The sequence below is a fragment of the Anomalospiza imberbis genome, chromosome 1, assembly GCF_031753505.1.
Source record: "Anomalospiza imberbis isolate Cuckoo-Finch-1a 21T00152 chromosome 1, ASM3175350v1, whole genome shotgun sequence".
Classification (NCBI taxonomy): Eukaryota; Metazoa; Chordata; class Aves; order Passeriformes; family Viduidae; genus Anomalospiza; species Anomalospiza imberbis.
In genome coordinates, this window is record NC_089681.1 from 149,336,844 (window position 1) to 149,364,409 (window position 27,566).

General features: G+C 44.7%; 1 protein-coding gene and 1 long non-coding RNA gene across 3 annotated transcripts in view; one reads left to right on the plus strand and one right to left on the minus strand.

Annotated features, from left to right (window-relative positions):
* The first annotated feature begins 252 nt into the window (after positions 1–252).
* Positions 253–27,566, plus strand: part of LOC137464438 (vasoactive intestinal polypeptide receptor) — a 107,296-nt gene continuing 79,982 nt past the window's right edge. For both annotated transcript variants that reach the window (XM_068175796.1, XM_068175810.1), the window contains exon 1: positions 253–323. In XM_068175796.1, coding sequence (XP_068031897.1) covers positions 267–323 — 57 coding nt within the window. In that variant the 5' untranslated portion in view covers positions 253–266. The remainder of the gene's footprint in view (positions 324–27,566) is intronic.
* Positions 20,683–24,204, minus strand: LOC137485514 (uncharacterized). Its single transcript, XR_011005361.1, has 2 exons — positions 22,446–24,204; positions 20,683–20,898 (listed from the first exon to the last, which is right to left on the minus strand). It is a non-coding gene; the product is annotated as an uncharacterized lncRNA (long non-coding RNA).

Here is a 27,566-nt window from a genome sequence, read left to right on the forward strand (position 1 = left end):
GAGCCGGGGCGGCCGAGCAGCGCTGCGCCCCGGGCCCGGCCGTACCTGGGGCGGGCGGGGGCGGTGCCGGAGCCGCCCCGCGCAGGAGGCGGCGGGGGCGGTGCGGGCGCTCGGCGGAGCGGGCTCGGAGCCGCTGCTTCCTCCTCCTCCTTCTTCCTCCTCCTCCTGTGCCTCCTCCTCCTCCTGCTGCTGCCGCTGCCGTGCCCGCTGGATGCCGGAGCGGCGCGGGGGCTGCGGGCTCGGCCAGGATGCGGGGCTCGGCCAGGATGCGGGGCTCGGTGCTGCGCGGCGCCGTGCCGCTGCTCGGCTGCCTGCTGGCCGCGGTGAGTGACCGGGGGACCGCCGCACGCCTCGGGCAAACTTCGGGCAACTTTGGGAGGCTCTGCTCCTTTCCCTGTGCCCTGGCGATCCGGGGAATAGCGAGCGCTTGGTTCGCCCTTAGGTTCAGGTGCGCGTCCCCTTCGGGGGTGAGGGGATCCCTTTGAGCGGCAGGGATTCCCTTTCGGGATTTTAGCGTTTTGTTTCACAAGCGGCTCCTGGGTTCGCTGTCATTCAGGTTTGCTGGCTTTCGGTTCGCTTTGGTCTCTGATCAGGAGCTCGATGAGTCCTGGCAGCGCTCGCCCCGAGCCTGGGGATAACGGGGTGAGGTTGTCGCGGGATGAGGGGGCTCTGGGGTGCGCTCTCCCTGCAGCTGCCCACGAGAAGTTGGGCAAAGCGCCGCTTTCCAGCGCTCCAGAGCCGGAGCCGGGAGCGGGGATGTGTCCGGGCTGCCGTGTCCCTGCTGGCTGTGATGTCCCCGCGGTCGGCTCCGGGGTGGGGGCAGGCTGAGCGAAGGGGGTTTGTTTCTGCTGGAGCTGTGTGTGCCCTGCACAGTCACACGTGCGAGCGGAGCTGATCCTCCGTGCCAGCAGGAGGACCAGGGCACGGCTTCTGCATGCTCATCTGAGCTCCCCGCTCCGGGGCAAGGTGTCCCTGGCCATGGCACGGGATGGAACTGGAGGATCTCAAAGGTCCCTTCCAACCCTGACCATTCAGGGAGTCTGCAGTTCTCTGATTTCGCTGGAGCTTTGCTCTCGCAGCTTGTTTCCTCGCAGGGTTTGGTTTAGAACGAGGCTGGTTTTAATTTAGCAGCCTGGGGCTGGGGGGTGATTTGGTGCTGGCTGTGGCTGAGTTTCCCTCTCACTTGTAACTGCTCCCACAGCTGTTTTCTCTCTGGAAGGTGAGGCTGCCTCCCCGGCATCCTGTAGGGCTGGGTGAGGTTGCCCACCAGAATTGGGTTGTACCATCCATTGCAAGTCACCTGTGTTTGCTCTGCTGGGCTGGTGACAGTGGCTATGGTCACAGAACCACCACAGAATTGTAGAATGGTTGGAAATAAATAGCATCTGGTTCCAAAGCCCTGTGGACAGAACAGCTTTCAGGAGACCAGTTGCTCAGAGCATCATCCAGTCTTGTCTTAAAGCAGAGTCAGACCAAGCAGGCTGAGCCTCAGAGAGTGGAAGTTAACCCAGATGTGTCAGTGCATCACTTGTCTTGCCTTTTTTCTCCCCTTGTCCCACAAGGAATGAAACAAATGGATTTAATTGTAATTTTTTTGGCTGTCACTATGAGCCACCCATCAATCTGCATTGCCAAAGACTTTCTTAGAGCTTGAACAGGTTGGGAAAATGGATTAAAGTACTAATAAAAAGGACCAGGCAATCAGTTCTTGGAATTCTACAGAGCTTGCTTTAGGGAAGATCCAAAATAGCCCAAATGTCCAGGGCTGGAGCTGGGGAAAGGAGAAGGGGGCAGCGTTCTCATCAGCTGCTGGAGCTGCTCCAACTCTTGCTTCCACTGAAGTCCTTGGCAAAATTCCCATTTCTTTAAAGATTGTTGGCATGAGGGGCTCCTCTGGGGCCAGATCCTGCAGAGGGTGAGGTCGCAGGGCTGCTGAAGTTCACCCTGCAAGGGGTGGCAGGATCCTGGGGTGGTGGGTGATGCTCTTGGGTTGCCATCAATAAGCAAAAACCCCTAAAGCTTTGGGACAGCACAAAACTGGGTGCAATCCTGTAACTGCTTCCTTTCCAACCCTTTTATTATTCTGTTGCTGTTGGTAATGTTCCTGGGATCTGGTTCACGCTGGTGGGTTAAAAAGATTCACATGCTCCTTATCAGCACTGATCTGCAAGGTGACTAATACTGAACTGCCTCAGTGCTGGAGAAAATCCCTGGTTTGTTTCTCAGCCTAAACCTGGGATTTGGTGCCGATTTTTAAAGCAGAAGTAGCTCTGCAGTCACAGCCCGACTCTGGGACCTGTGATGGCTCGGCAGAGCTTGGTTGGTTTGGGTTTCTTTTGTATAATTTCTCGTGATAATTTTTATTGGTATGTCCTTGGGGAAAAAAAAAACTCTGAACAAGTGGCTGATCAACAAGTTCAGCACCATAAAACTCCTGCAGCCATGTGGTTTCTAATTGCTGTTATAAACTTTCACCTCTCATCGCGCACGCTGTGGAGAAGAGGGAATAGGGCAGATCTCATTTGCTGAGGTCATCAGGCCATGCTCACCAAAGTCCTGCCCTCCTGCCAGGGGCACCTTGGAAAAGTTGGAATAAAAGTGTTAATGTTGGTGGTGGTGTAAATGCACAATAATCCCTTTTAGGTTCTTCTGTGTTGGTTTTTGGGGTGTAATTAAAATAATTTGGCCTGAAGAGCTACAAATTAGACACTTTTTTTCCCCCAGTGTGTGTCTAGAACATGAGATGCGGATAATTTGAAGCAGTTGGTGGATTCCACGTGCCTTCAGACTTCAAGCTCCTTAAATTAGCCAAATCTGCACAGCTGGTGTAATTTGTGCTTTTCTTCAGAGCTTTGCTCTGTTCCAGCCTTGAAGTAGGTTTGTGATGGAAAAGAATAAAACAACTCAGATCTGATTCTTCATCAGTCGGAGTGCAAATGCTGGAAATGTGATCAGTGTGGAAAATCAGTGAAATCTGAGCTCCACGGAAATCGGGACAACCACTTCAGCTGTGTCTGTACCTCTTTCCTCCTGTCATTGATTGAGAATCTGTGAAGTGACATCATTATACTTTAAACAAAACAACCACTGGTTTTGGCCAAAAGACAAGGTTCTCACTGGAATCCTCCAGGCCAGTTCCTGCACCCAGCACAAAGATCCTTTAGCAATAACAGCATGTGTTTAACAAAGGCCTTGCCACAAATCCCGAGTGTATCTCTGGGTGTATGATTTATTCCATTTATGCTTGTATAAATGCATGACTGACTTTATTCAGGAGAACCAGTTGCCCAACCCTGTGTCTGGGTAGCTCTGAAAGCCTCTCCATAAAGTTTTCAGAGAGGACACATAATCGGCAATAATAACATTGTGGGCGCTCTTAAGACAAAATTGTAAAATAGTGGGGGGGAGCAGAATCTGAGGGGAAAAATGTGCTAGGGGAAATACTTAAAGCTGTTTCAAGCTGTGTTTTACTCACCAGCACGTCAGCAGGGGCATTCACATCATCATTATCACACCCTCCCCGCAGCCCAGGGGTTTGTCTCCCGGAGGAAAACTCCAGACCACCAGCCGGGAATTAGGATGGGCTGTAAAAGCAGAGTCCACCGGGGTGTTATTTAAAAAAGGAATTTTTACCAGGCACTCAGCAGCAGGAGGCAGGTGGGACCATGGACAGGGAAAGCCGCCTGGGTTGTGAATTTTGGGTGTGGAGGTGCATTTCCCCCGGTTTTACAGCGCTTTAAAAATCCTCTGGTCCCAGCCCCTCAGTGAGAGGTGTGAGAGCCAGAGGGCTGCTCCGGATAGAAATGCAAATTCAGGTGAGTTGCGTTTTGTCCTGTGGTGGCTCCTGAGGCTGACAAAATATTTTGTTCAGTTCTCAGTGTGTCACAGTGACTTTGTGGAGCAGGATTTTTGTCTCTCACACTTGGCTTTCCAAGGAGGGATCGGGGCAGTCGGGGGATGCTCTGCACCTTTGGCAAATGGGCAAGTGGAGAATGAGTGAGGGAGTGGTGGGACCGTGTCAGGAGAGAGGTGTTTCAGCTGCGAGGCTGCCTTAGAAATGGCAAACATGCAGAGTTTGTATTCATTTTAACAGGGGGGAGAAAGGGAAAAAAAAAAATAAAGAGGTTTTTGCCTTTACCAGATGGTCTCCAGCAGAATCAACTGGAGAGACTGGTGACTTGTCAAAATCAATCTTCCACATGCTATGCTGATAGTCTGGGAGGACTGGGAATTTTCTGCTCTTTGGGCTAGAATATAGACACAAATCTTTGGGAACAGAGGGGAGAGGGACAGGAGGGAGATCTCTCTGTTCATCAAGTGTCCCATTTATTGGCAGCCTGGGGAAGGGCACCAGACACTGTGGAGATCAACGAGACCCAGGATTTGATGATCTTTTTTTAAGACAGACCCGAGTGCACTTGGAGGAGATTTGTCACACCATGAGTGGCTGAAATTCAGGAAAGGGCTCAGATTATCTGTGCAGAATAAAAACTCTCAGTCAGGCTTTGGTGGGGAGCAGGATTCAGCTGGGTTTTGGGAACGCAGGAGGTCACTCCCTGCCCTCAGACCAGGTCAGCACCAGCGTGGCAGTGTCACTTTTGTGCTGTTGTCACTTCCCCTGCTGCATGACCCTGCCTCAGGGGACATGGATTTGTGGTTTTCCAATGCCTGGGAAAGGCTGTGGGATTAAATATGGCCCCACTCCCTGCTCCCATCAACTTTCTCTCTTCGGCGTTGGAAAGAAGAGGAAAGAGTTTTATGAGAATCAAAATCCAGGAAATGCAGCCAAGAAAAAACCCCAAGTCAGGGGCCAAAACCACAGACAAAAGGAGCTGGAGGTGACTGGAGAGCCCAGAGCAGGAGGGGCTGGAGTTGTGGCCCAGCAGGATGGATAGACACACAGACTGGCTTGTGCCATGGCAGGGGTTTGTCCTCCTGTGCTGGTTTCCCTCTGTGAGTGCAGCTTCTCCACTGCTCCCTCCCCTCCACACTCCCAGATGTTCTCCAGAAGTCACAAGCTCCCACAGCTTCAGCTGGGTGGGACCTCAGCCAAGAGGGGAGACGCTTTTGCCTCTGAAAATGAGAACTCAGAGGGCTGCAGTGGCAGAAAACCCAAACATTTGGGTTTGTGAGAGGGCCAGGGATGTGATGCCAGCCCTCAGAGTGGCACCCACCCAGAGCTCCAAAGCTCCTGCCATGGCAGGGAGGTCCTGGGCACGGCTGGAGAAGGCTGTTGCCACCTGAGCAGCCTTCTTGTCACCATTTCCTTTTGCAGAATGAGCACCAGGGATTTCTCTGGGCTGATTCCTCTCTCTGGGCACATCCTTCACCCTTTCCAGGATTTTTTCTAGTTCTGTTGAGGTTGGGATTGAAGGCACTTGAGATGATAGTTTATTATTTAGATGTTTATTATTCAGATAATTTATTAATATCTAATTATTAGATTAGATTATTATTGGATAATTTATTGTTATTATTGGTTTTATTTAGATGTTCATTGCTTCTTATCTATGTTACAGTCTCACAGTGGTGAGTTTTGTAGTCTTTAACAAGGCACAAAATGGTTCACAATCTTGCTTCAAGGTTTTTTAAGGCTAAACTATTTAATTAAGAAATGACACTTAAATTATTTTCACTTTTAGCTTAATAACTAATCACTCAAAGTCCACAATGCAGACTTTTTTGTCTAATTACAAAATACTACTCAAGCTTATGAAGAAGAAGGAAGAAGGTGGTGAAGAAGAACAACTAGCTACTGCTTTAAAACTTCTGTCTTGTCCCCTATATATTGCTATATTCTAAAACTTTAAAGTCTAAATTTTCTATTTTGTGATATTACACGTTTCGAATCAACTACACACCTGTAACCTTAGTGTTATCAATCAATTTTGGAAGTTTTTTTCCACGGCTTCAGGTCAAATGCAGTGTTCTCCTGGGGGTTAGAGTCTGTTAGTACAGAAAGTCTAAACTCCTCAGCATCCAGAGCTCTAAAACAGGGAGAGTTCGTTCATTAGCACCCAGGAAGTGCCCGGGGGAAGGTTTGGAGGAGATTTTTGAGGAGGGGATGAGCTCCCAGAGCCATTGGATGCTCCCTGCATCGTTATAAAACCCATTTATTTGTTAAATGGGGCAATACCAGGCTGCTTCAGCACTGCTAGAAAAGCTAAAAGCTCCTCAAGATGTAAAAAAAAAAAAAAAAGGTGAATGTTGAGGCTTTTCTTTTTTTTTGGGGTTTTTTTGGGGTTTGTTTTGTTAGGATTAGGATTAAATGTGTGAGAAGGTGTTGTTTGTTTGGATTTAGATGTTTATTAGTATTTATTTATATTATAGTTTCATAAATTATGAGTTTTAATAGTAGTTTATTTTAATAAGTTAAAAAAATGAGTTGTATTTTTTAATAAGGGTTTTTAAGGATAAATATATTTTAATTAAGAAATGTAACTTTCTAAGGACGAATCAGTAACTTTCCTTCTGATGAGGGTATTGTTAATACACCACAAATATTTTCCACCCCAAAATTTCAGCTTTATTAGGAGCATCCCCTTAGCTGGGGCTTTGCCACAAATCCCTTTGATGCATAAACCCCATGCATAAACCCTGACGAGGCGAGAGTTACAATAGCAAATCACTTCTGTTTAATAATTGCCAATCTGCACAAAAATAAATATCCCTGTGAACGAGTCCTGACCCGCTGGGAGTGAGCAGGTGAGGTGGAGAGGAGCAAGCAGATGTGAGATTTCCTTGCTCTTCCAGCCCTTGTCTCTGCTGTTTTTTGTGTCACTGCAAGCCCCCAGCTGGGTAATAATTAGCATTGACTCCATGACTGCAGAAGGCTGATCAATTGCTTTATTATATCATCCTATACTATATTATATTATACTTATTAAGAAACTCAGTAACCCTTGCAGCCAGTCCGATCCTGCTTTGACCTACCTGGTCAATCAACCCAAACACCATCCAGTGCCCAATTAAGAAATCACAAATCTCCATTCCACAAGTGCACAACAGCAGGTGCAACAAGTGGAGACAAGAATTGTTTCTCATTCTTCCCTCTGATCTTCTCACAGCCTTCCCCAGGAAAGTCTGTGCCTGCTCTCTGTGGCCAGAGAGCTGCTGCCACATTTTTTGCCCCCAGTGCAGTGGGTGCCAGGCAGATGCAGTGCCCCGAGGTCAGTGCAGCCCTGGCTGGAGGCTGGCGTGGGCGACATCAGCCCTCAGCTGGGTCCTTTGGAGCTGGCTGGTTTGTGGAGGGAATTTAGGGAGGTTTCTGTGAGCAGGGATGTGTGCTGTGGGTTGCTCAGGGCTGCAGAGCTTGCATTAGTGCTGCTTTATTGGCACTTTATTGGGGCAGATCTTATCTCCAGCACTGACTGTTACATATATATGTATTTAATTTTATATTTATATATCTACATATATTTATATTTTACCTATACATTTGTATTTATATTTATATATATATATATGTATATAAATGTATATATGTATATATATATATATGTATTTGTATATATATGTGTGTGTGTGTGTATAAATATATATATATAGATAGATAGATAGATAGGATTTCCAGGATGTAAAGGCCTGTTCCTCTACAGGAATTTTAGAGACCCTGATGTATTTTAAATTAACACAGTCACTTTTTCAGTCAACAGCACCAGTGGCTATTAACAGCTTTAAATTCCTCCATTAGTCGCATTAGGTGGATTTCTCCTCCCCCCAGGGCAGTCCCTAACTCTCCATTTCACTGTTTGCATTGCTGGGAGCTGGAGATTTACACTTCTGGAAATCTGCTTGGCGTTTAAATTCCAGTGTTTGCGCAGAATTGTGATTATTTTCTAATTCAGGGCCAAAGTGGGATTATTTTTTTATACGTTTCACTAACGAGCTGGGTGGGTGATGTGGTTTTGATAAACTCTGCTGGCTGTCCTGGCCTGGCTCCGTTGATTTGCATCGATTTAAAGTGGAGAAGAAGCCAAAGGAATTGAATACAGAGATCCCAACTCTGTTTGTTGAGCCACCACTCCCACGATCCTGTTCTGTTTTTTCAGCAGGAGTGTTCCTCCTCCTCTATAAGCTCCATGGGTTTTTTTCATCCTCATCCCTGTCATCTCATCAAGAGTGATGGCGGGAGAAAAAAATCTATTTAAACACAATTCTTGTCTGGAGGGCCAAATATCAATACCTGGTGTCTCCTTTTGAAAGCTGAAATCCATTGGGTGTCTTTTGAACAGACGTGTCTCTGAGGCTCCAGCCTGCATTCTGTGTTTAACAGATGTTTCAATTAATCCCTGGTGATCTGGAGCATCCCAGCCACATCTGAGCAGTGTCCCCAGGGCCCTCCCAGATGTCACTGGCTGTCACAGATGCTCAGCCTGAGAGCTCCCTTGCAGGTGGGATTCTCCAGGCAGATGAGAACACCCCAGTTTTGGCACTTTGGGTGTCTGAGTGACCGGGATGGTCTGAGCTCCTGTGGGGTCAGCAGTGAGGGCAGGGTCAGTGCTGCTGACCACTTTCAGACCACTGGAGGGATAGAAAAATATCCCCACACCATCCCTTTGCAGAGAGGGAAGGCCCTGCAGATGCTCTGTGGGGTTGGGAGGAGATGATCTTGAAGGTCCCTCTCAACTCAAACCACTGTAGGATTCTGGGACTCTGTGATGCTGGGAACACCAAAATTAAAGTTACCTCATTCTGCACCTTCCACAGATACAGTGGCACTTCAGTCCTTTGGCAGACACCTCTCTTTAGTGATCTTAAGCCTCAAACTGGTTTCTTGTGTTGTGTAAGAGTGAAAAAAAAGAAGGAAATTTCCTCCATGCTGAGCTCTTCCCTGCAGCCTGCTTTATTCCTTACCCAAGAACAGGTTTTATTTCATCTCTCCCAAGTGGCAGCTCAGACTTTAAGGGACACACATCCCCTTGCCAGGCAGGAAGGAAATGAAATCAAATGAAATGTACTGGTTGTGATCATCACCATCCCTCAAAAAAAGGACATAACACACAGCTCTGCACATCTGCACCAAAATCAAAAGCAGCCTCAAGGCTGACCCTCAGCATTTTTATGCACTCAGCTTGGAAATGGCCAGGATCCAAACCCTGCTGGGGTTTACACCTCTGTCACCTTTATTTTGTCACTTCCACCTCTCATTTTAAGTGGATGTGGTGATTTTTGTTATATCTTCTACCCCACCCGTTTGTCAGGGGAGAGGGGAACTCGTTCATCCTGCACATGGCTGTGTGGGACACATGTACTTGCTTTTTAAATTTTTTTAAATTTTTTTTTTCTTTTTTTTTTTTTTTTTTAATTTTAAGTCACCTTTTACTGCCCTCAGGAGTTTCCTGAGTGGAGATTAAACCTGTGCCTGGTTCAAAGTGGCTAAAGCCATTTCATGCTCCTCACCATCAGCGGCTGGGCTCAGTCCTGAGCTGTGCCTGGCATTTTTTGGCTGTATTTTTTCCCACGTAATTTGGGACAATTCAGCAAGGAATGACGTGGCTGCTTTGCTTCACTTGCTGAGGGTGTGCTGGGAGTTCTGTGGAGGGGTGATGGAGTTTTGGGATCCCCTCCCTGAGAGTTTTTTCTGTTGCTCTGGGGTCATTCCAAAGCAATATGGAAATGGTAAAAGAGCCAGCACTGAGGCAACTCACTTGTTTCCTTCCACATCTGGATCCATCTATTGGGTTTTTACCACTTTCATCCTGCTTTTTAAGAACAATTAGGCTTCCACTTTTTTTCCTTCCACATCTGGATCCATCTATTGGGTTTTTACCACTTTCATCCTGCTTTTTAAGAACAATTAGGCTTCCACTTTTTTTCCTTCCACATCTGGATCCATCTATTGGGTTTTTACCACTTTCATCCTGCTTTTTAAGAACAATTAGGCTTTCACTTTTTTTCCTTCCACATCTGGATCCATCTATTGGGTTTTTACCACTTTCATCCTGCTTTTTAAGAACAATTAGGCTTCCACTTTTTTTCCTTCCACATCTGGATCCATCTATTCTGGTTTTACCATTTCCTTCCTGCTTTTTAAGAACAATTAGGCTTTTCCAGCCTGCTTTCACAATAGGAACAGGTTGTTGTTTTTTTTGCTTGACATCCTCAGAGGCAGAGAAAAACGCTGCTGCTGAGAGAACTCCCAGCTTTCCAAGGCACCAAGAGGAGGCCAAGCACCACATGAGGAATTTCTGACGTGCTCAAGTGTTGACTGCAAGGCTGAGTGCATTTTTGGGGGGGGGAATGACATTAAACATGTCTGCATGTGGGTCTCAGCCATGCACTTAATTCCAGTGATCCCTCTCAAGGAAATTGTCCACCCTTTCTGCTCTTCTCTGCTCGCTGACTCTCTTTGGACAGTTTGGTTTTTGCAGAGTTTCTCTGTGCAAAGCTTTTTTTTTTTTTTTTTCACCTGCTGGACGTGATGCTTTGTGCTCGGGGCGCAGGAACTGTTCAAACAGTTTTGTTTTCAGCAGCATCTCCAGCAAAATTAAGCTTTGTTCCTCCTTGCCCCTCTCTCTTCTCCCTTTCCAGGGAATTCACACAGCACAGGGTGTACCAAAGGCTTATCTTTACCTCTTTGTGTGCAATGCAGATGAGGAAAGGTTTTATCAAGAGAAATAACAGCTTCAATTGGAAAAAAAAAATAGATATTTATATATATGTACATATATTTATGCTTAGAAAAATGTGTGCTTTCAGGTAAAGCTGAGGGATAAAAGGGGAATAAAGGCTGAGTAGCCATTGTTGTGGATTTAGCCTGAAAATCAGTGCTTACTAAGAAGGTAGAATACCTAGACTCATGTATGATGCAAATGGATTTTTTTTTTCTGTAAAACTTTAAGTCTATCCAAGTTTTGGATACCCAGATGTTAAAAGCACACTTAATTTCTGTAAAAAGGATAAATGAGGGTGCAGAGTACTAAAATAATGGAGGGATCAATATAAAATATTACTGTTTTATCTGTATATAGAAGCAAAAAAACCCATTATGAAATCAGAGTGCTGCCTGAGGAGGGTGTCCTGTGGCAAAACCATCGTTCCCATCCTTCATGACAGCCACAGATTTACAGCCAAGCTCCCAAATCAACATTCATGGCTCTTCTGGCCACTAAACGCCTCAAACTCCGTGGAGATGTGGATTTTTATGTCATGCCACAATTTCCTTCCCACCTGCTTGCTCCATGCTGCCCCAGAGGTGATAACTCTTCACAGCCCCACCAAGGGCTGGTGGTCCCACCAGCTCCTCCCTGCCTGGTTGATTTAGTCTCTGCAGGTGCTAATCGCTCTTTTTTTGATTCTTATTTCTGTAATTAACGATCCTGACAGAACTCAGAACAGTTTTTTTCAGACCCATGGTATGCGTAGCTGGAAGTTTGCTCGCTGTGTTCCGGGGGTAAAGAGCCTTAAAAGCTTTTTTCTGCTTCTGGCTGTGCTGGTCAGCCAAATAAAAAATACCTTGTGTGAGACATCAGCAGTCAATCACGGCTAGAAGTGCACTTAATAAAACTCTGCTTTGAGATGTTGCTTTCAGAGATCCATTCTTCTTGGTCCCTCCTTCTTTTGGAGATGCTTCACTGGTGCCTGCCAGAGGCTGAAGGTGCTCTGGAAGTGTGTGATCTACGCTATAATTTCATTTATACACCGTGAGGAAGGGACTCCTGGTCCTGGGGTGTGTATTTGTGCCTTCCACCTCAGCTGTTTTTTTCATTTGGATCTTACAAACTTGGGCATATATTATTATTTTATGAATAATTTTTATTATAAAAATTAGTGAATTTATGTTGCATAATATATCTAATATTATGTACTAAATATAATATTATTATATACTAAATATAATATATTTACTATATAATATATATAATATATATAATATATATAATATATATAATATATATAATATATATAATATATATAATATATATAATATATATACTAAATATAATAATATTATATACTAAATATAATATTATCATAATATCATAATATTATCATAAATATTATATTATCATAAATATAATATTATACATAATATCATAATATTATATACTATATTAATATAATATAGTGTATATGAGATATTATATAATAAATAGAATATTTATATAATAAATTTACCTTTATCATATAAATATACAATAATATTTATATTGTATTATATATTAATAGTAATAATAATAGTAATAGTAATATCATATATAACACATATTATATTGATATATTATTATATTATATTATATTATATTATATTATATTATATTATATTATATTATATTATATTATACTATCTTCTATTATACTATCTTCTATTATATTCTATTATATTAATAATACAATATATAGTATATACAGATATATCATATATAATTATATATATTTATATAACTATAATTATAGTATATTGTATATAATACATAGTATAATATATATTTTTATATATTAATATTTTAGTAGTAAATGTTTGAGGAAAGTAATATTTTAAAATATTTATGTATTATTAATGATAGTTATTATTATAATAATTTTATTATAATAGTTTATATTTATTAAACTAGCGTAATATAGAATATTTATTCATATAATAATTAATAAATAACTATTTAATAAGGAATAGGAACAACTATTAAAATAACTATTAAAGTTAAAAAATTAAAGTTACGTCATTCTATTAAAACTATTAAAATTGCAATTAAACTAAATAATAAACTATTAAAATAAATATTTTTTATACTAAATAACAGGAATAATTTTATTATATTAAATAACAGGAACAACTTTTCTGTCTCCTTAAATTGTCTGCCAACACAGGGCTCCCATTTTAACCATACAGTTGTTTACCTTCATTTTCTTGAAATCCACCTTTTTGCTGTGCTGCTTTCACTGGAAAGCTGTTCCCAGAGCCAGACATCTCTGGTGGTTAAACTGTGTTAGCCAAGCCCTGATGGTTTTGTAGACAGAAAATGAAATTAGAGTTGGAGCTCGCTGCCTTGGGTCTACTTGACCTGAGCCTTAAGGGACCAAGAAAATATCTGGAAATCTTTTTAAACCCAGCTCCAGAGCTGAAGCTTTGGTTGTCTGTGCGAATTTGTTTGCTGAGTGTTGTTACAGGGAGGTGGAACAAATGCAGGATTTATTGAGGGGACATCTTCCAAAAACCACAATTGAGTTGTGGAAGAAGAGCAAAGTAAAGGCCTGAGGGTTGTGTTTTCCTGAAGGGAAGACCCCTCATGCAACTCACCAGCACTGTCCCTGCTCTTTGGAAAGAGAGGTGGGAAGGGAAAAGAATCCATGGGATTGCTGCAGGCTCTGGGGGAGAGCTCAGGGTCTGGCCAGGAGCTGATCCCAGCACGGAATTGCCTGGGGATATGGGATGAGGGAGAGGATGGAGGTTGAGGTGACCACGGGCAGGAGTCCTGACCCCCAGCTGCAGAGGGCTGGGAAGCACAGCCCTTGGGAACATCCACTGTGGAGTGATCACAGATCTGAGCTGGATCCCTGGTGTGGGATGAGCCCTGGCTCTGCTGGTCCCACCTGGATCACCAGTGTCCAGAAGCTCCAGCACTCCCAGGGACATTCCCTGTCCTGGGAATGCTGAGCAGCCCAGGTGCACCTCTCTCTCCTGCACCGCCCTTTTCCAGCGTGGGTATTCTTCTTCCTCTGCAAATTGCTCTGATTGTGTATCCCCCTCATGTTCCTCTGCTGCAGCTCTGGTTTGTTACTGCACAGTGAAGCTATCATCATCACCATCATCATCGTCACCAAACAGCAACTGTGTCTTTGATTCTTGCTTCTTTCCCTACTATGGGACTGCTGAGGGTTCAAGTCTCTCTTTCCAGAAGGCGAGTTAAAATGTTTGGCAGGTTGATGTCCCTCTCTTTTATAATGATTTCTTGCATGTGCCAGTTCACCACTCAAAGTTCCTGGGCTGTCAGCTCTGAAAACAAGTATTAAATATATATTGCAGCCCTGGGAGGAGAGCCCAACCAGTCAGAGAGCAATGGACCTAAAAATAAATGCTCATTTCCCTTGCAGAGTAGCCTGGGGAAAAGTACAGGCAAGGAACAGCATCCACTGGGGCAACCAGCAGGAGAAGGAGATGAACCGAGAAATTCAGCTACAGATGGAGAGTTCAGGATAAAGCTGGGAAGCTCAGCTCAGTTCCAGGCTCTGAAAATGAACTTTCTGCTGGGGGTGGTCTTGTGGCTGAATGCCTAAAACCCAACCTGGAAATGAGACTTACTTTTGCCTTGTTTCTTTTCACTTTTTTCTGCCTACATCCTAAAGGCGTTGTAATTAGCATTTGGCTAGATTAGCACTGCTAATTGATGTCATGGGGATGATGTGCTTACCCCCTATACACATGGACTCATGATGACATCGGGGATTGGAAGCATCTTTTTCTTCATGGAAGTGTAGGGAAACATTTCTTGTCTGAACGTGTTGTCGAGCTTTGGAACAGGCTGCTCCTGTTGGTGGTGGAATCACCCTCCCTGAATGTGTCCAAAAAAATGTGTAAAGGTGGTGCTTGGGGCCATGGTTTAGTGGTGGACATGGCAGTGCTGGGTTTATGATTGGGCTCAGTGATCTCAGAGGCCTTTCCCAACTTTAAGGATTTTATGATTCTATGCATAAGGATTTATGATTCAGTGCTGGTGCAGGAGTGTTGTATACTCGAAGGGATTGGATGTAGCTGGGTGTGGGAAGGCTTGCAGCAGTGAGGGAGTGAGATGTGATCCTGTTCCCAGTGCTGTGCTCACCCTCCTGCTGTCCTGTCAGGAAAAACTGAGCAAGGCAGAACCACCTTTAGCAGGAGCAAATCATTAGTGCAGTTGTGGATCTACCTGGCAGGGCAGGAATGGGAGCCTGGTGAAGCTTGGAGCTGTATCTGGGTTTGACTTTCAGCCAGGTGAGAGTAGGAGATAGGAACAGGTCATCCTGGAAAGAGGAACATTTCTTCTGGTTTAGAAATTAAAATCCAGTGCAGAAATCCAGTGTGGTTTGTTGAGGGATGGGCAGGATCTCTCAAGGGGTTTGTGTAGTCAGCACAGAGTCATGGGACGGTTTGGCTTGGAAAGAATCTTAAAATCATCCAGTTCCACCTCCTACCCTGGGCAGGGACGCCTTACAGTGTCCCAGGTTGCTCCAAGCCCTGTCCAACCTGGCCTTGGACACTTCCATGGATCCAGCTGCAGCCACAGCTTCTCTGGGCACCCTGTGCCAGGGCCTCCCCGCCCTCACAGGGAAGAATTTCTTCTTGACATCTAATAAATCTCTCCTCTTAGTTTAGAGCCACTCCCCTGTCCTATATCTATCTGCCCATGTGAAGAATTATTCTCCCTCTTTTTTATAAACCTCCTTTTAAGTACTGGGAGACTTCAGTGGTGTCTCCTCAGAGTCCAGTCCCACCAGTGCTCTGGATTTGCCAGATCCCTGGTGGAAGGTTCCCACTGATGATTCCTCTTTCGACAATCTTCCTCTAGGCTCTTTATTCTGGAATTTGTGACATTATTTTGGAAATTGTGTGTGGACATGCTGGGGGGGGGGGGGGGTGTGGCAGAAGCTCAAAGCCAACTGGACAGCTTTGCTCTACGTGTGACAGGGCTCACTGCCCTCTCCCGACATCACCCCTTGTTCTGAGGGATCCATCCATCCATCTGGCCTTCCTGGGCCAGCTAAGTGTCCTGGGGTCCTGGCCATGAAGGGAAAGGGGTGTTTTGTCAGGGAGCAGAGCCAGGGAATGGTTTCCATCAGGATGGCACAGGCCATGGGCTCAGTGGTCACACAGGAGTGGGGTGACAGTCCCAGCACGGTGTTTTACCCAGCAGATGTGGCCCATTTCCTGTAAAATAATTGAAATGGAGAGGAAGATTAATATTTTGGATTGTCCTTGTACGAGCAATAGAGAGTCTCACCCAGACTCTTCACACTGTGCTAAAATAACAGCAGCAAAATTAAAAATTGTGCTTCTCACCAGAAACGATGCAGTGAGCACCTCCAGCCCCACATGCACAGGGATATGAGCTGCTTACAAGGGGCAGGAAGGAGAGAAATCTGAAATTGAATTTGTACCCCAGCAGTGAGGTCTGCAGTGGGGAACCCATTAAGATTCTGCAGAGCTCACAGAGAGTGACCGGAGCTGCCCTCTGAGACTGGGGCATGTGGCCACTGGGAAATGAGATTTAATTGATCTTAAGGCCAAGATATAAGGATTGGTGAGTGGTCTCTTCACTTTAGACCTTGCTGACTCTGCCTTCCAAAGATATTTTCCCTTAACAAAAGCTCTAACCTTCACTTGAGGTATAATCTCACCAGGGTGGGTTATTTTGTGAAGTTGGGCGGGTGAAGGGATTTATCATTTTCATTCTTAGTTAATGAGGGAGAAAAACCAGAATAGCCTTTCCCCCTTTTCTTCCCATCAAGAGACTGGATATGTTCAGAAGTCCTAAGTTACTTTCCTTAACAGAGGTGTGAATAAATAAAGAAAATAGTCTTGGTTTTAAACTTTCTTTTCAGGCCAGAACATGGCCAGGATGGCCACATCTTTATTTGATGGCAGAGCCATTTCTGGGAAGGAGGGAAATGCCACTTTCCTGATTCTCAGGCTGTCAGTCTGACCAGCTCAGCGGAGGGATCATGACCAGTGCCACAGATCAGACAGTGGAAGAGTTTCACTTTTGAAAGTTCTGTCACAACTATCAGTTTCAATCTTATTGAGCCTTGGGGTCTGGGGTTCTCCTAACTCCCTTCAACAGCAGCAGACTTCATTGGGGAAGAACATTTTCAGGCTTAGAAATGTAATACTGGGATAAGTCTGGAGTTTACAAGTATTTAGGAATCTTAAGAAATTCGGGCCACTGAGATCAGGTGTCCCCTGTGGGGTTTATCAGTGGGTTGTGTTTCCCTGTAGAATGGTGGCATTGGTGGAAAGCAGCACTCCTGGGTGTCAGGAGAGAGAGGGCAGGAGGAGTGCAAGGGAAAAGCTGCATTTTCTTCATTAGGTGGGAGACACATGAAGAGCAACACACGTGTTCTTGGGTTTGACCTGGAGGTGATTATCTCATCCTAAATCAGCACCTTGTGGCTGAAATCATTTTACTGGAGCTAAAAAATGAATTTTTCCTGATGCAAGTAGCATCTGATCTCCTTTCTGTCTGTAAGGAAAGTGCTCCTGAGTTCCTGTGGCTATTTCAAGGGAATTCCCAGAGGATCACTGCAAACAGCACAAGCCCAAGACCTCAGCTCAAGCATCTCCCCCAGCATCCCTTCCCCTCACAGGAGCTGGCAAAGGACACAGGGAGATAAAAGCCCTCAGGAATTGGGTCACATATTCATTGGGCCCTTGGAATTTAACTCCTGGCTGTGCTTGGGAAAATCCTGCCCTGCAGCCACCAGCCTGGCCAGGATGAATCAGCTTAGCTGGGCTGACTGAGCCTGGCTGTGCCACATTAATGCTCCTGGAAGGTGTGACAGGAGCAAGCCCGGGGCTGAGACTCACGTGTGGCACAGGCAGCACGTCCCAGTGACCCCAGGGATGTGGGAACACCTCGAGGGGGGTGTGAGCCAGCCTTGTCCCTATCCTGAGCTGGGAATTTTGTGTGGGTGATGATGCTTGGGGAGAAAGGGCTCCTTAACCATTGGAGTGGGGGGGACCTGCCAGGAATGGGCTCAGGGCCCTTCCAGGACAGTGAGAAACATTTCAGTTGTCCATGAATATAAAAGCACAGCCAAGGAGATGAAATTAAATGTATGGAGATTCTTTGCTTAGGAAATTCCCAGGGTTCATGACTTTTTCAGGTCCATAAGTGGGGTGAGGAGAGCTCAGGTGGGCCAGTTTGCAAAGGGTTACACAGGGTTTAGCACAGAGAGTTGGGGGCACAGGGAATGGGGAATGGGATGCCAGAGTTTGCCCCTTCCCTTTGTAATCAGCTAAGTGCTCTCACTCTGATAAGCAAAGTATGATTTTAATTAAAAAGCCATTCCAGCTGGATTTAATTCTTATGCCATTGAAGAGGCAAATTGCTTTGTGCATAAGGAGAAAAAAAGTGTGATTCTCTTCTTGTTCCAAAGAGTTTTAATCCACAGTGGCTCGGATCCCAGGTCAGGGATAATTTCCCTGCTTCTCGGAAGAAATGCGATTTTTTTTTTCTCTCCCATCTTTAACATCCCTGCTCTGTCTCCACATGTTAAGGAGCTCATTGTGCCATCCCAGGGGGATGCTGCACTCTGGGGAGCCAACCTTGATTTTTTTGCTTTTAAATGAAGGCTTTTCAGGGAAGATCTGCACATTTTGCTGTACTTTGATGCTGAGGAAAGCACTTCTATTTCCTATCGTGTATTTAATTTTGTGGAGCAAAGCCTGGAGCTGGTGCTCGGCTGAATCCAGGGGATTTCTGGCCATGCTTGGTAGAAAATGTGTGTTCACCTAGGAGAAAATAAAGAGGTTATTTTGCTCTTTATATCTCTCAGTCTTACCTGGTCCAGGTTTAGCTGTGGCATGATATGCTGCCGTCAAATACCACCAGAAACAACTGTCTGATATCAACTTGTGTCACCAAGGAGATGAAAGACACAAATCTCCCCCGAAGGCTGATACACAGAAAAGACCAGAAACACAGCAAGGTGATGGCTATAAACTCAATCCAGAACTCTGAAAGCTCGTGCAGAATTAAAAAAAAAAAAAAAATCATTTATTCACCCACGAGAAGAGAATATTTCCAGACTGCATAAGCACAGCTATGGTCTGGAGTGTCCCTGTAAATCGTGGGGCAGGGTTACTGAGTTTGATTTTCCTCCAGCTCTTTGCAAGGCTCAGTTCTGGGCATGCTGGGAGCTGTGGATGGATGGCTCCATGCCCAGGTTGGGAAAGCTGTGGAAGAAGAATATTCCTTCCCTGCCTGCAGTCCTGTGAGCATGGAAGAAACATCAATTAGCAGTGACAGTAAGCACAGCTATAATTACAGCAATAACAGCCTTGACATTAGCACACAAGCCTTGTAAAAAAAGGTCCTAATGATCCCAGGCCTTTGATTTTAAGCTTTGGTGCTTCTTCTCTTTCCTCACCCTGTTCTGCTGCTGCTGTGCCTTCTGTGTGATTCCCTGAAGCCCAAGGCTGGGAATTTAGGAGTGAAATTAAGGGGCAAAGCTGCATTTCCACACTTGGAGAAGCCAATTTCTCCCAGAAAAGCTAACAGCCTGCTAAACCTGTGAGGGATAGACAGGGCACAGCTGGATCCTGGTGCTGGTTTGGCTGTGATTGAAAAGTGCCATAAATTCTCATCTACAAAATCTGACCCTCAATAATGTGTACAGGGCTGGGAATGGGATGTTCTGGGCAGGAAGCAACCCCCTTGGGGGCAGGAAACCCAGTTAAGGGAAGTTAATGGTAGGAACCAGATGATGGTGAACATGATGTTCACTGCAGTGAGCAAAGCAGCACAGGCTGTGGAACAGAAAATCCTCATTTTTCACTGGGCTGGCTGGTGGGCTGTGGAGCTGGGAAGAGTTTCTGAAGGACTCCTGACCTTAAACATGGTTTTCCTGTTGGCAATAACCTGAACTTCTCGTCTGGAAGATCTTCCCTTGCTGGCCATGGCAGTGTGAGTTTGTGCCACTGAGAGGCATTTTCAGCTCTGAGGATCCTCAGGGAAAAGGCTGAACTCTGCCAGAAGAGTAAAACAATTGGGTTGTGAAATCCCAGCCCTGAAGATGCTTTTTAGATCCCTGCTCCCAGGTTAAGACCCAGAGGAGTCTGATAAACCACGAGCAGTGCAATTCTCTTTTATGGGATGGGGCACCTCAGACAGCAAGAGGGTTAAAGTGGGATCCCACAGCACATCTGCAGGCACAGGGATTGCACAACCCACTGTCTTCTGTAACATCCAAATAGCTCCTGAGGGGCAGGTGCAGCCAGAGTTCACTGTGTCCCCAGCCCCAGGCTGGGCTTGTGGGGTCCAGCAAGCCCAGAACTGATGACATGGATGTTCTTGCTTTGAGGAACAGAAAACAGCAGAAAAAAAAAAAAAAAAAAAAAAAAAAAAAAAAAAAAAAAAAAAAAAAAGAGTAGGAATGGTTTCTCTTCCCTGGAATTGCAGAGCATCTCTTTCATTCAAGATGGATTTCTTTCTCTCACACATTGAACAGAGTGAGATATTATACAGAGGACAGGGAGAGTCCAGGCATCCTTCATTTTTAGCAAGAATAGGATCAGATCCTCCTTTTGTCCTGTAAAAACATCCCCAGGGTGGGACTGGATTGCAGATTAAGATGCCAAACTCTGCTTTTGTGGTCACTGCAGCTTTGAGGTTGGATTTATCTACCCCTTTGTAGATAAATCCAACAGTCACTGGAGCTTTGAGGTTGGATTTATTTACCCCTTTGTAGATAAATCCAACAGTTCAGGAAGCTGAGGGCAGCAGAGGGGACAGGTCCCTCAGACACCTTGCCTTGGACCTTGGGCTCTCTCAACTCTCGAGAACTTCACCTGGGCCTTGGGCAGCAAACTTGAGGCACAGGAATTCGGCCTTGGAGTGCAATTTCTCTGTCTGTTCCTTCATGCACAGGGACCAGCTCCATGTCACTGTCTGCACTGGTGAAATACCAATAGCTCCTGGCCACTTTTGGCAGATGCAAAAAACAGCAAAACCAGCGGCACAAATCATTAAATTATTCAGGAAAAAAAAAAAAGTTTAATTTCTAATTTATTTATCAGCTGGATTACAGAGGTTTGGCATCTTTCTTCTCTGTGCCACCAAGGTGACGTGAAGGCTGCTGCTGCTGCTCCTCTGTTGGCTGGGATCACAGAATCATGGAATGGCTTTGGTGGGAAGGGATCTTAGAGTTCATCTCATTCCAAGCTGCTGCTCTCAGCAGGGGTACCTTCCACTAGACCAGGATGTACTCACCATGGGAAAAAAAGAAGATACTACAAGTTTCCTGATGAAACATTGGGAACTGGCAACACCTGTGGCTCCATCAGGATCAATATGATTTTTCTTTGCCTCTTCTTGCTCCATGACGTTGATAGTTAGACCTTGACCTGGCTTTTTCCAACCCAAAGATGTTAATCAAAGAGAAGTGCCCCTGAAGTGGAGTTTTCAAGGACATCTGAGCAGCATTTCCTCCTCTTGCAGTTGAGAACATTATTGAAGCTTCATTATTTAAATGTGGTTTTGTTTTTGTTTTTGTTTTTTTTTTCCAAACAAGAGCAAGTGGGCTTTCATGAGTGGAAGCCAGCAGCTACTTGGGAAAGTCCAAGGAAAATGTAACATCTCAGTGCCTGGGCCAAAATCTGACATCAAAACCCAGGAAGTCTGTGCAGTTGGAGCTATATTTAGATTAGTGTAATCCCTGATGGGAAGGACAGATTATTTTATTTGGCAACTTTTTAAAAGCAGCTAATTTTCACCAGTTACCTCCAGTAAATCGAGTCCAACAACCTGTTCCTGATAAAATGTAACTCATGCTCTGCTGAACTCTTCTATTTAAGCGGCTGAGATGGGCAGCCCAATACACTTCCCCTGGCCCTTGCTATTATTGGAGATAATCTAGAGAGGGTTTTAGTTTTTCAGGTGTTTTCAGTTCATGTCCCATTGTGCTTTACTCTGCTAGATTGAATTTTCTGATAGCAAAGGGCCTCTGAGCACATTTAACACCTGGTTAAGTTGCCTGAACATGCTCCCAGTGGCTACTGAGATAACCTGAGGGCATCCAGAAGGATGCAGAGCTCCTCTACTTCCTTTTGTACTTCCTTTCCACACCCTCCTTTGGTTTTTATTGGCCTTTTAAATTCTTGACGTGGTGTCATGGGACAGATCTACCAGTGCCGTATAAAAACGGAGAATTTTCTTCTTGTCCTTCCTCTCTGCTCAGTTTATCCAGCAAACACTCGTGTTTGCCTTTTCCCAGAAGCACACACTGGGAGTTAATGTAGAATTATTTACCTCTTTTAATCCCCAAATTCTCTGCCACATCACTTCTTTCCCAAAATCCGGACTGCCATACTGGAGGTCTGCGCTGAGTCTGTTCTTTCTTGAGTCCAGGTTTTGCATTTGGCTGGGTTCAAACAGATCTCAGCCAGCTTTTACAAATGCTCTTAGGTGCAAGTTGTCCAGGCCTGCTAATTTTAAATGTTTATCTCTCGTGGATGCTGTTTAACATCTGCCTTTGTTACTAATGAGCTGGAAAAAGCTTCTCCGTCATCAGCAGAGCCATGTGTGTTGCCCTGCTGCTATCCAAATACAGATCAAAATTATTACATGTTGAACTTTCCTCTGCTGGAGTGTACAGTCTTTAAATTTTTTTTGTTGTAATGTTTTTGTTAAAAAAAATTCCAAACTCAAAAAAACCCCAAAGAAACCAAACTCAAATCAAATTAAAAAAAAAAAAAAATCCAAACCAGCAAAACAACTAAAAATATTAACTTCTCATTAATCTCTTATCTTTACCAGCTGCAGAGTTTTCCTGATATCTTCAAGTTCTCATATAATGCTTCTAAATTTCATGATGCTTTGTTTGTATTTCTTCATCTCTGTTTGCTTTAGTTTAGTAAACACTGGGTTGTTGGTTCACTTATTTATTTTCACTTCCGATTCCCCCCTTTTTAATTCATGGTTGAGCTGCGATGAAGTTTTTACTCCAAGTTAATCATTTCCATTGGAAAACTGTGCCTGGCTTGGATCACTATCGTGTCTTTGGTGGCCTGGCCCTTCCTTCCAGGAGAACTATGACTTGTGTGCAAAAAATAACCTGGCCTGGTGGGAGATGTCCCTGCCCATGGCAGGGGCTGGAATGAGAGGACCTTTAAGGTCCCTTCCAACCCAAACCATTCCATGATTCCATGATTTCATAAACAGGACAAGCAAGATGAGGTGAAGGAGGTCCCCCATCCTCAAACTGGTGCCTGGTCATCAGGAGGAGGAAGGTTTTTGTCAGGATGCAGAGATCACAAGAGGAAAATGAGTTTTATTACAGAATCATCATTTGGGGAACAGCAGAGATATTTTAATGGGCTCCTACAGCATTCTGGTGTTGCTTTCTGGAAGACAGTGATGGCAATTTGGCAGTGGGAGTAGGATAATATCATCCTAAAGGCGCTGTTGGGATGGTGTTCCCTGGAAAGGTGCAGAGGATCGACAGAGCAGTGGTCAATTCCCTAAACAATCATTTACTCAAAACCCAACCTTAATAAACATTCTAAACAGCACGGGGAAATTTCCCACAGTCCACGGAGAGGACATGAGAGGGGAACCTCATTCATTTCACAGGGGGGCGGTTTTAATGTTATTATGAACAATTTAAGTGCTGTTTCAGTAACAGATTTACACTTGCTACAATTAATAAAATCAAAGAAAAAAAAAATGTACTGCGTATTAAACTCAGCTCCCAGTCAGTAGAACCCAGGCAAAAGGGGATCTCCTGTTTGGTGTCACTCTTTGTGGAGATATCTCTGTGTTTATGGAACATATTCCTCTTCATGAGGCATGGATGGCAGCTTAAGAACTTGGCTGGGTTTTGTCAGTTAATGCTTTCAGAAAATTCTTGGGCTATGTTTGTTAGGTGTCCATACTTAAGTATTCTTGTGGTGGATGCCTTCTGTGGGAAATCTGGGATATCCAGGAGGGTGTGATGTGGCTGAGAAAACTGCTCAAGATCAAACTCTGGAGGGAAGAGGAGCTGGATTTCTTAATTGTTATTATTTTTATTCTTTAATGAAGCACCTCAATCCTTTAGGATGATTTTTGTAGTTATTTCTTCTAGGGCATTTTGTGATTAGAAACTTTGATGGCAGCTCAATCTGTGGCAGAAGGAGTTTTAAAAGTGTTTTTAATCTGTTTGTGCAGATTTTTTTTCACCTCTTCATCCACAGAATCATAGAAATGTTTAGATTGGAAAAGACCTCAAAGATCATCAAGCCCAACCCTTAACCATGCCAACCCCATCCCTCACCCATGGCCCAGTCCAGACCATTTTGAAGCCCCAATATTTATCCTTCTTGAATGGGTAAACTTGGCTGGATTCATTGTGAGTCATCCATTACGTGGCTTTGCAGGTGTCACATTTCCAGTTGCATCCTGAGATAAAATTCTGACAGGACATTGCTGCTGGCTGGGGATTGCAGGTGAAGATCTTACACTGGTTGCTCTTCAGGTGCCATGGGGACATGGTTTGGTGGTGGATTTCACAGTGCTGGGCTAATCACATAGAATCACAGAATGACCAGGTTGGAAGAGACCTTCAAGATCATCCAGTCCAACCCAGCCCCAACACCTCAACTCAACCCTGGCACCCAGTGCCACATCCAGGCTTTGTTAAACACATCCAGGGATGGTGACTCCACCACCTCCCCGGGCAGCCATTCCAGAATTTTATCACCCTTTCTGTAAAATACTTTTTCCTGATATCCAACCTAAACTTCCCTTGGTGCAGCTTGAGACTGTGTCCTCTGGTTCTGTCAGTTCCTGGAGAAAGAGCCCAAGCCCACCTGAGCACAGCCACCTTTCAGGAGCTGTGGAGAGTGATGAGGTCACCCCTGAGCCTCCTTTTCTCCAGGCTGAGCACCCCCAGCTCCCTCAGCTGTTCCTCACAGGGTTTGTGTTCCCAGCCCCTCTCCAGCCTCGTTGCCTCCTCTGGACGTGCTTGAGCGTCCCAAGGTCCTTCCCAAACTGAGGGGCCAGAGCTGGGCACAGCACTCGAGGTGTGCCCTCACCTGTGCCCAGTACAGGGCAGAATGACCTCCCTGCTCCTGCTGGCCACCATCCCTCATCCAGGCCAGGAGCCATTGGCCTTTTGGCCACCAGGGCGTGCTGCTGGCTCACGTCCAGTCACTGTTAACCAGTACCCCCAGGTCCATTCGTGCCTGGGCACTGTCCAGCTACACCATCCCCAGCCTATTGTCGGGACACAGTTTGTGGTGACTGGGAGTGGGGCTGCAGCCCAGCCTCATCCCCAGTGGGTACAGCTGTGAGAAGCAGGTGAGCAGCATTGAAGGTAATGAGCCATGGAGCACCCAGGTGTGCTGACCAATCACAGAGGGAACAGAGGGCCCACAGGTGCAATGCATCAACATGAGGGGTATAAAAGTTTGGGCTAAAGAACGAGAAGGGCAGGTCCTTGAAGTTTTCTGGAGTGATTTGGTGTTACTCTGCATGAGCAGATGCCTTCTTATGATGTAAAGTGATGCTCTCTATGGGTGAATGCTTACAGCCTTCTGAAGTTGTGTGGTGATGTTCCGTGGATTGTGGCTGTCTCAACTGTGCCATGTGCTGTGACAGCCTATAATGTTACAGGGAGTTATTGTGGCCAAAATGCAGGATTGGCACTTGGGTTTATTAAACTTCATCTTATTGGACTCTGCCCATCCATCCAAGCGTTCCAGGTCTCTCTGCAGAGCCTTCCTACCTTCCAACAGATGGACACAGCTCCCAGCTTAGTGTTCTCATCAAATTTACTGATGAAAGCCTCAATAATGGTTGGATTCAATGGTCTGAAAGGTCTTTTCCACCCTATATGATTCTGTGATGTCAAGGTCTGTGGTTTGACTGGTCCTGTTAGCTGTACAGACCCTCAGAGAAAAGTAAAGCCACAGAAGACTGATTCTGTGATTCCCTGATTTTCTTCATTCTTTCAATGTCCGAACTTCCTGATGTTTGAACACAATACAGCCCTTGTTAAACAGGGAATTCCCAGGAATTTGTGAAACTGGGTAGTCCTCAGTGACCTTAGCTCATGTGCATGTGAGCTGCTGGGCTGTATGAATGGAGAGGGACTAAAATGAGGAAATGTTGGTTTGTTTGTTTGTTTTTTTTTAAGAATTCCTTTTTTATCATTTGGTGTTGATTTTGCAGGACAAGGCTGTATTTTTACCCTTCTGTTTCAACATGAATACATATCCAAAAGCTATTGGAATATGTGCTGTTGCTTGAGGGGGTGGAGGGAGGGGAATGCCCTTTTCTGGGATTTTTCCTGCTTTATCCTTGGGGTTGATGTTATTCCTTGCAGTTCATCTTCCATGTTCAGCTGTGACTCTGCAACACAAAGTTCATCTGGTATACCGATATTTTAATTTGCTGAAAGGTGGTTACATCACTCAGACTTAAATAAGGAACCTGGAAAAATTACCCTGAGTTTCTGTTCCTGACCGAACTTTTTGTCCTCCCCAGCTTTATGCACTTCTCCACCTGCAAAATCAGAATTTCTCAGGTCTTTTATCTGTTTAAGTTCATTTTCTACAGAGGTTGGGCTGGGCTCATAGACAGCCCCTTTTACTTTTGGCTGCTGACTGTTAGGCTGCAAGTAAGATAAACAATAAATTGGAACCAAGCTTTTGTTTTGGCCAAGGAAAAAGAAACAAATAATCCCTGACAGACTTTTAAGTGGAGCATGTGTATCTGTTCTGGGGCAAAAACACTTGAAACTGGAGTGCAGGCAGGCCAGAAGAATGATAAAAGGTCTGAATAATGCCATGGAAGAATAAAATGAAAGAACTGGGGCTTTTTATTCTAAAAAATGAAACACTGAGGGACAACTCACAACTTGTCTTTAAGTATTTGGTAAAACTTCTGCAAATAGAAAGCAGGAGGAAAAAAAAATCTCCATAACCAGTCTAGTTAGAACCACAAATTTAGTAGGGTAGAACTACAAATTTAAGCCTTAAGTTGCAGCCACAGAAATCTAGAGTGTCAAAATATAGGCCAAGTCTTTTTGATGGTCAGCAGAGAGAAGTCCAGGAATGGGTTAGGATCTATGGGCACACTGATAAAGGATGGGACAAAAGGTTATAGAAACCATTTCTGGGATTTCTTACTTTTAAACAGAGATAAAATAGTCAGGCTCTTATGGACTGTCCGAATATTTGTTGTTTTTTTTCTGATAGTTAAAAGAAAAATCCCAAGAATTACACCTTCTCCCTTTACTCTTGGCAAACTCAACATCACTTTCATGCAGAACCAGGTCAGCTGAGTTTGGGAGGGACCCCTGGAGCTCAGCTGTTTGCCTCTGTGAAGTTTAGTTTTACCACCTGCATAGTTCCAACCATCAGGCTCTTCCTTGGACCTGCAGTACAAACAGACCCAAGTTATTTGGGAGAGACATTCCAGAAAAGCTCTTCTGGCCAGTCCTGCCAGGCAGTGTTAAACCATCCCCAAGCAAAGCTGTGCTTCTAATCCTCATTTGTCTCATTAGAGTGTTCAGTCCCTGGAATTTAAGCCTTTTTTTCCCCACATTAAATAGATATCCTTGGGAAGAAATCTTGTAATTTAGGCACTTGCTGGTTGTGATTGATTACACATTTGCTTTCTCTCTCCCTAAGTTTAGATGGGCTTTTTTCTTATTTGTTTCTTTATTTTTTTTTTATCCTAGCTTTTTTGTTATTACTTTTCTATTCTAGGTTTTCCAGACTTTTAATCATTCCTACAATGCCATTCTCAGTGGTGAGGCAGGGTGTACATTGTGCCAGCCACCTGGAAACCAAGGTGTAATCCTGCCTAATCCTTCCAAGTCATTGGAAATCTCTGTGACTTCATTTTGTCTTACAATTTACCCTGCAAGCAGGCTGCCAATGCCAATCT